Source organism: Triticum dicoccoides, chromosome 6B (assembly GCF_002162155.2).
Source record: "Triticum dicoccoides isolate Atlit2015 ecotype Zavitan chromosome 6B, WEW_v2.0, whole genome shotgun sequence".
In the NCBI taxonomy this organism is placed as follows: Eukaryota; Viridiplantae; Streptophyta; class Magnoliopsida; order Poales; family Poaceae; genus Triticum; species Triticum dicoccoides.
The window spans coordinates 363,362,613-363,371,115 of NC_041391.1; the positions used below are offsets into that span (position 1 = coordinate 363,362,613).

The 8,503-nt window shown below is 45.3% G+C and overlaps 1 protein-coding gene across 3 annotated transcripts; it reads right to left on the reverse strand.

Annotated features, from left to right (window-relative positions):
• Positions 1-219: 219 nt before the first annotated feature.
• On the reverse strand, positions 220-5,582 carry LOC119326559 (mitogen-activated protein kinase kinase kinase ANP1-like). 3 transcript variants are annotated; one of them, XM_037600193.1, is made up of 11 exons: positions 5,089-5,582; positions 4,922-4,961; positions 4,151-4,199; positions 3,981-4,064; positions 3,806-3,876; positions 3,414-3,479; positions 3,212-3,322; positions 3,053-3,133; positions 2,897-2,958; positions 1,554-1,622; positions 220-591 (listed from the first exon to the last, which is right to left on the reverse strand). In XM_037600193.1, the coding sequence occupies exons 5-10, from the start codon at positions 3,830-3,832 to the stop codon at positions 1,571-1,573; spliced, it is 399 nt and encodes a 132-aa protein (XP_037456090.1). In that variant the 5' UTR covers positions 3,833-3,876; positions 3,981-4,064; positions 4,151-4,199; positions 4,922-4,961; positions 5,089-5,582; the 3' UTR covers positions 220-591; positions 1,554-1,570. The 3 variants fall into 3 exon arrangements, with proteins under 3 accessions (XP_037456090.1, XP_037456089.1, XP_037456091.1); XM_037600192.1 differs by having other exon boundaries at positions 3,981-4,069; XM_037600194.1 differs by having other exon boundaries at positions 3,981-4,069; positions 4,922-4,966.
• Positions 5,583-8,503: the final 2,921 nt, after the last annotated feature.

The following is an 8,503-nucleotide window of genomic DNA, read 5'->3' on the forward strand; positions in this document are numbered from 1 at the left end:
TCGGGCTTGGGTTTTTTGCGTCGGGCTTTGGTTGGCCCGGCCCGACAACCGAGCCTGGGTTTTTTGCGTTAGGCTTTGGTTGGCCCGGTCCGAAGCCTGGCCCGGCCCAAGGGATGGCCAAGTATAGTAGTGAGTAAGTAGGAGATGTAGATGGAAGTTAATGGAATGTGGATTGTATTACAAATAGTGTATATTAATTAGCGATCATATACAGAGCAATATAAATGGGAATTTCTTATCTATATTGGCCACAAAAGCATAAAGCTTGTCACCCGAACATAAGAAAATATTTGCGTTAGACAACAAGGTTCTCAAGCATCATGTCACCGATGCCGCATGCTGGTACAACGTTAAACAACTCGAGCCGCTGCAACATACATGCATCTTCTATGGAAATAGATATATACCAAAAATCCGCGATAGTGCCATTGCTCCGGCATCATGTCACCGATGCCGCATGCTGGTACGGAACTTGATTGTAACTGCAAACCTCTGTCCAACTTTGCAGCAGAAAAACTGGTTGTGGGAGCTACAGCTTAATGAACATGAGTATGAACTTGTCCGTAATGTCAACCATCTCCATGACAGGATCTGTGCACACATAAAAACAAAATCAAACTAGATACTGGAACCATTTTATGTGCGAGCAATAATGATCTAAAAGTAGATACTTACATGGCATATTTATACGTAATAAATCATATGTAGTAGATCTAAAGAACATGCAAGTACGTACTCAGATAGTATCTTCATACAATGGTTTATATTTCTAGTTAATGCTAGGTTCAGTTCATGGCTTCATATGAGATAACCTGGCAACCGAGGCACAAATCGTAGAGAGATAAAGCTGGCAACTAATCTGTATAATCATCTTCAAGGAAAGGCAAGAAAATAGTGTGCAGCAGCAAAGCTTTACTTTTTTTAAGAAAGCAAAGCTTCAGCTATTCCTTCAGCAAGGAACCAAATTCAGAAATCAAAGTCCAAACAGAGAATAAATGTTTCCCTATAGAGCTTATAGGCAAGCAGATCTAAATACCAAATGCTAATGTAATATTGGTATCCATAAGCAGTACCTTCAGATCCTAAAATTCATCAGCACTACAGCCACATAATTTTCACTATTCTGTCTATTTCCCCTTTCATATCATTCAACTCTTTGTTTATTGGATCTTCATAAACACCAAAAATCTCAAGGATTTACATGCACATTAGAAATTAAACTTGCCTTAGCATTCTATTTGTAAACTGCACCAAAAGAGAGAAGCCACAGGCATCTAGGGCGAAGATGAACTCGCACGTATGTACACTGGGAAGCATGCATATGAAAGTTAGAAGCATACGTTTACCTATGGTTGTAATCACTATGAATAGAATTAGCAACTACTATTTATTCGTTACTTGAATGGAATCAACAGTGACTTTCATGCATTGCATATACGACGGCTGGCCCTATATGCCTCCTCTGCCTTATCTCGTAACTACTACTAATAATTGTTGACTGGGCTCGGCTGCTGTCTAAACAAAGACAACTGCATTCAAGCACAGGGCAGTACCTCCTAAGACTGAAGCTTTAATTAACAGAAGCAAGCATCTGCCAATTTATTGAAGGAAGAACACCACACCTGAAACACAACATGCCTATCAACTTAATCCAGACATATAAATCTGTGGTCAGACCACCACCATCACACCTAAAAACTTAGGAAAAGTCTGTAGTCCATGTCACAATTATAAATACTCTGTTTTCACCTTAAACTATCATAAAAGAGAAATAAAAATACAAGAGTAATATAATGTAGACCAATGCACAACACATCGGGTGAAGATTTCCAAAGATAAGCAATCAGATCAGTTCAGTTGCACACAACATGTTCATACAACTACTTCCACAAACAGTTCCACATGTAATATCTCAGAGCTGGTAAAAAAAGACACAGACATTATTGAGGGTTTGTGATAGGATGGTATGCCATCGACAAGTTAAGGTGATAAAAAAATTGGCGTATTTTCTATTATGGGCAAAGAAGCAAGAGTTTCACTATTACAAGTTGTAAGAAACGGATCTTCAAAGCATATTTTGACATGTGAATTGGCTTTTACTCCCTCTGTTCCTAAATACTTGTCTTTTTAGAGATTTCAACAAGTGACTACATACGGCACAAAATGAATGAATCTACACTTTAAAATATGTCTACATACATCCGTATGTTGAGTCCATTTGAAATGCCTAGAAGGACAAGTATTTGGGAACGGAGGGAGTACATGGCAAATAATTACAGCGAAGAAGTGGTAACCTATACATATATGCAATGCAGTCTAATTCTAGTTCTTTACTGCATTGTTCTGCAAAAAGTAGGAGCATCACAATATATTAGTGCAAGTTCAGGACTGCGTTCACTCTTCCTTAAAAAATTATGTAAGGTGACTCTGGTAACCATATACCAGTTTACAAAATATATAACATTGAATCATATACCAGTTTACAAAAATCCATATGTTTGTATTATTATTCGAACTATCTAATGATAGAAGGCAGCAACTAACACATAAATTCATTAGAAAGAGATGGTATTCCAGATAGCGCCCCGGACAACGCTTCATTACCAAGAGATTATGCAGGAACTATAATGCAAATACCTGAAGAGAACATTACCATAAGCCTGCTTGGAACCAAACTCACACTTTCATGTTTCATGCACACAGGTAGTCAAGAGCAATAAATAAGAATCCATAATCTGATGGCATAATTAGACAGGAAAGGTTTAGCATTTGCTATTCTGTTGTAAATTATTGTTTTGATCACTTGACAAGCACATGAAGGTTTTATTTCTTCCAAGCTATTATACTCGATCTTAACAGCATATTGAACATCAATCTTACCAACTTGGCAACTTACTTAGATGCCCCAAAATCGGCAAGCTTAATGCAGCCTTTGTTATCAACAAGAATGTTTGCACCCTGTAAAACAATCACATGATCACCAAGATAATTAGCACAACCAAACAATCAATGACACAAAGATTCTAGTATATTCAGGCTTCAGAGTTTTTACCTTAATGTCTCTACGTATTATTGCATTGCTATGGAGATATTCCAACCCTTGCAAAATCTGCTTAGTATACTTCCTAATGACCTGATCAAAATACGCCACGAATTAGTTTCTCTTCTGCGAGTCAAATCACAGAAAACCGCATGATTGATGGTTACTTACTGCCTCCGGGAATGAACCGAGTTTTTCAAGAAGCGACTGGATAGACCCTCCAGGAACAAACTCCAGCAGGATATTCAGTGTGTCTTCCTCACGGACAGTCCCGAGGTACCTCTTCTCAAATCACAGGAAGTAGATCAAACAACTGCAGTCTAGCAGTCAAGTATAGAGTATCTAAAATGTAATCGATCTTTCACCTACTAACCACAATATTGGGGTGTGAAAGGTTCTTGAGGAGTTTCACTTCTTCCTCAAGTTCTCTTATATGCGCCTAATCGTAGAAACAAAAGCCACAAATCACCTCACATGAAGGAAAGCCTCAACAACTAAATTGGTAACCAAATCGGTCGGAGAAGTGCTACTCACTTGGGCCTTACCACGGCTATCACTTGCATTACACTGCTATGCATATACTAATCATTTGAATTTATTCCTAGAAGGTAAATAAAGAACGGAAGCTTAAGCACAACCACTGATTTCTATCAACTTCCCAAAACAAAGCATCTGAAGCTATATTAATATGCAAGCCCAGATTCCCATATACTTTATTATGGGGGAAAACAACCATATCAGAGATAAACATGGATCATCACTTACTTTTGTTGTTGTTGTTGGAAAGAGCATGACTTCCTGATGTGTGCTTCATTTCGTTCTTCTACAACCGAACTCTGTAATAAAGAACAAACTAATAAGGCACACACTCAGTACTGGTAACATCTGTAATCGATGGATGGTAATTATATTCGAACACCCTTGGAAAGGAAACATAAACCTGGGTTGATCGGCGCTGTTCTGAAACAGCTGTATGCAGGCAGTGGAGATAGTTGAGCAGGCTGCCATGCTTGTGACAAAGCGGCTGCTCTGTGCATATGTGACAATTAAGAAGGGTTCAAAAGTTAGCGTGACAACGTGTATAATATCAAAACCGAGACATATGTTTACCATCGACATCTTCGGCAGCATCTAACTCTTCTTCCTTGACCGTTACTTCCTGGAAACAAACAGCCAAGCTATTAAATCGTTTGATTTCACTGTATTTGATTTGAGAGGATTAACTGTAAAGCATCGTTAGATTCCTGAATTTGATCTGTTTAGAATGAGTACACAGGACAATGTGCAGATGTACCAATCAAGCATCCGTTTATACTATCCAGGAGCTCAGAGTTTAGTAACTCTACTGCATATGATAGCAGGTAATATCTATGGTAGGGCGTATCTTGTACCCACAAGACTAATGTCAATTTGTTTGTAAGACATGCATAATCACTTTTCTTAGCCGACTTGAGGCTATAATGAGAAGTTAAAAAACACTATCTATTATAAATTCTATTGTATGCGGCGTGCAGACATTTAAAACACCTATGTTTTCTGACAAATGAATGGTAATGGCTGATTACTAATTTCCTAAATCTGTTTTTTTTCTTCGAAACCTAATTCTCGGATAAACAGGCCTAAATGGGAAAATGGAGGGTGGATGTACAATTATGACAGCTAGCTCATACAGAGGCATGAAGAACATCCTCTGTTTGCATGACCAACATCATGTACTGCTCTGTCAGACCACAAGATTAAAACAAACACTTTTGAAACCTTCGTTTACAAATTTAGCTTTTGTTAGTGGGTAGTAGAAATACAAAATCATGTCACGTGCTCTCTTACACAGAAAAATCAAACATCAAGTGTGACTGTATTTAAGAGAGAGAGAGAGTTCACCTTGTTCATCTTTATCAATCTCATTCTCAAAATTCCTCTTCTACTCTCCACAAGTAACCAGAATATGAGAGTCAAAATTAGATTATCAGAAAACTGGAAAATCAAGGACGCAGATTGGAGAGGAGGAGGGAAGAAGCGAAGGTGAGGAGGAGGGGCACGGCTGCTACCTGTAGACATGCGTGGCTTCAGAGGGTTGCCCGCCCCCACCCCTTGATTATGCTGTCGTGGCCCTGTCTAGATCAATCTGAGAAGCTCAGGTGGTCGCCATCTCCCCAACCGACGAGCGCCCCCAGCTTCTCCCGCCTGTACGCACCTGCCCGGCCCTTCTTCTCCATCGCTGCCGGTCCAGTCGACATCCCACAGGCTGAGCCCGAGCAGCCTCATCCCCCTCGACTTGTGGAGGCAGGGAGGAGGCGGCAGGGATATTCCTCCCCATACGCCCCCACTCTCTCCTCCTCCTCCTTCCTCGTCTCATCCACCCCTCCTCGTCCCGGATCCCGCCGAAGCTGAGGCTTGTGGGCGCGGAGGCGAGCTTCTCCGACGGCGGCAGCGGCAGGAGAGGAGGCGGGGGTCGCGGTGGAACCGGCCAGCGCGATGGGGAGAGAGAGGGGTTAGAGAGAGAGAGAGAGAGGAGGGTGATGAGGAGGGGGAGGCAAGGGACGGGAGGCGGCGGCTAGGTCTTCTCCATGGGGGAGGCTGCCTTTTATACGCCTGGATGCGAAATGATGAAAATGCCCCTGGCGGGGCACGAAAATAACAGGCAGTGGCATGAGTACTGTTCATGGCAAATTAAAGGCGACCTTCTTCTGGGTTTATATGTTCAATGCCATGTGAGGGAGTTCTGGACTAGGGGGTGTCCGGATAGCCAAACTATCATCATCGGTCGGACTCCAAGACTATGAAGATACAAGATTGAAGACTTCGTCCCGTGTCCGGATGGGACTTTCCTGGGCGTAGAAGGAAAGCTTGGCGATACGGATATGTAGATATCCTACCATTGTAACTGACTCTATGTAACCCTAGCCCTCTCCGGTGTCTATATAAACCGGATGGTTTTAGTCCGTAGAGAAACAACAATCATACCATAGGCTAGCTTTTAGGGTTTAGCCTCCTTGATCTCGTGGTAGATCTACTCTTGTAATACCCACATCATCAATATCAATCAAGCAGGATGTAGGGTTTTACCTCCATCAAGAGGGCCCGAACCTGGGTAAAACATCGTGTCCCTTGTCTCCTGTTACCATCCGCCTAGACGCACAGTTCGGGACACCCTACCCGAGATCCGCCGGTTTTGGCACCGACATTGGTGCTTTCATTGAGAGTTCCTATGTGTCGTCACCAATAGGCTCGATGGCTCCTTCGATCATCAACAACGACACGGTCCAGGGTGAGACTTTTCTCCCCGGACAGATCTTCGTATTCGGCTGCTTTACACTGCGGGCCAATTCGGTTGGCCATCTGGAGCAGATCGAAAGCTACGCCCCTGTCCGCCAGGTCAGATTTGGAAGTCTTAACTTCATGGCTGACATCCGCGGAGACTTGATATTCAACGGATTCGAGCCACAGCCGATCGCGCCGCACTGTCACGATGGACATGATTTAGCTCTGCTGCCGGACAGTACCCTGGAGGCCGCACACGAAACCGCTCCGACCCTCGATTCGGAGCCGGCTGTGCAGATCGAGGACGGATGGTTAGACACCACCTCGGGGGCTGCAACCTCTACGACTATAGAGCCGAGTACTGACTTTGTCCCTTCTGAAGCTCGTGACTCCAAGGTGCCGGACTCCTTGCCGGACTCCGAACCTCCCGCGCCCCCACCAACCGAATCCGGTTGGGCGCCGATCATGGAGTTCGCTGCCGCGGACATCTTTCAACACTCACCTTTTGGCGACATTCTGAACTCGCTAAAATATCTCTCGTTATCAGGAGAGCCCTGGCCGGACTGCGGTCAGGACGGTTGGGATGCGGACGACGAAGAAATTCAAGACCCACCCACCACCCACTTAGTAGCCGCTGTTGATGATCTAACCGACATGCTAGACTTCGACTCCGAAGACATCGACGGTATGGACGACGATGCCGGAGACGACCAAGAACCAGCGCCTACTGGGCACTGGAAAGCCACCTCGTCATACGACATATACATGGTGGATATCCCAAAGGATGGGAATGGCGAAGGAACAGCGGAGGAAGACCCCTCCAAGAAACAGCGCAAGCGCCGGCGTCAGCGGCGCCGCTCTAAATCCTGCCACAGCAAGAATAGAGATTCCGGCACCGGAGATAATAATACCCCAGACAGTGCCGAAGACAACCCCCTCCAGCAAGATTCAACGCAGGAGGACGGAGATGCCAACCCTCACAAGAGGGCGGCAGACGAAGAGGTAGAGGAAGATAGTTACATGCCTCCCTCTGAAGACGAGGCAAGCCTCGACGACGACGAATTTGTCATGCCTGAGGATCCCGTCGAACAAGAGCGTTTCAAACGCAGGCTTATGGCCACGGCAAACAGCCTCAAGAAAAAGCAGCAACAGCTTAGAGCTGATCAGGATCTGCTAGCCGACAGATGGACGGAAGTCTTGGCGGCCGAAGAGCATGAGCTCGAACGCCCCTCCAAAAGCTACCCCAAACGCAAGTTGCTCCCCCGATTAGAGGAGGAGGCATATAAACCTGCATCACCAGAGCACAATACGGCTGACCGGCCACCTCGTGGCCGCGACAGAGAGGCCTCTAGGCCCTTCACTAGAACCGTACCCCGGCATCGCTCGAACAGCACAAAGCCACAGGGGAATGCTCCGGACTTGCGAGATATATTGGAGGATAAGGCAAGACAATCAAGATCGATCTACGGATCGCGTGGGCGCCCCATGATACGTGACGACAACCGTCGCGCCGGACACAGTAAGTCCGGCCGGGCCGAACACAATAGACAAAGCTCGTTGGAGCTTCGCCGTGATATAGCCCAATACAGAGGCGTCGCACACCCACTATGCTTCACAGACGAAGTAATGGATCATCAAATCCCCGAAGGGTTTAAACCCGTGAATATCGAATCCTATGACGGCACAACAGACCCCGCGGTTTGGATCAAAGACTATCTCCTTCATATCCACATGGCCCGCGGTGACGATCTTCACGCCATCAAATACCTCCCACTCAAGCTTAAAGGACCAGCTCGGCATTGGCTTAACAGCTTGCCAGCAGAATCAATTGGATGTTGGGAGGACCTGGAAGCCGCATTCCTTGATAACTTCCAGGGCACGTATGTGCGACCACCAGACGCTAACGACCTAAGCCACATAATTCAGCAGCCAGACGAATCGGCCAGACAATTCTGGACACGGTTCTTAACTAAGAAAAATCAAATCGTTGACTGTCCGGATGCGGAGGCCCTCGCAGCCTTCAAACATAACATCCGCGACGAGTGGCTTGCCCGGCACCTGGGACAGGAAAAGCCGAAATCCATGGCAGCCCTCACATCACTCATGACCCGCTTTTGCGCGGGAGAGGACAGCTGGCTAGCTCGCAGCAACAACCTCAGCAAAAATTCCGGCAGTCCGGATACCAAGGATCGCAATGGCAGG

What these genes read in the sequence shown, in the direction of transcription:
- LOC119326559 (XM_037600193.1), bottom strand. Translation starts at nt 3,832, where the DNA reads ATGCTCTTTCCAACAACAACAACAAAA. An exon ending in TTCCAACAACAACAACAAAA is followed by an intron (nt 3,480 to 3,805) that starts GTAAGTGATGAT and finishes TTCTACGATTAG; the next exon opens with GCGCATATAAGAGAACTTGA. An exon ending in GCCGATTTTGGGGCATCTAA is followed by an intron (nt 1,623 to 2,896) that starts GTAAGTTGCCAA and finishes GTTGTGTTTCAG; the next exon opens with GTGTGGTGTTCTTCCTTCAA.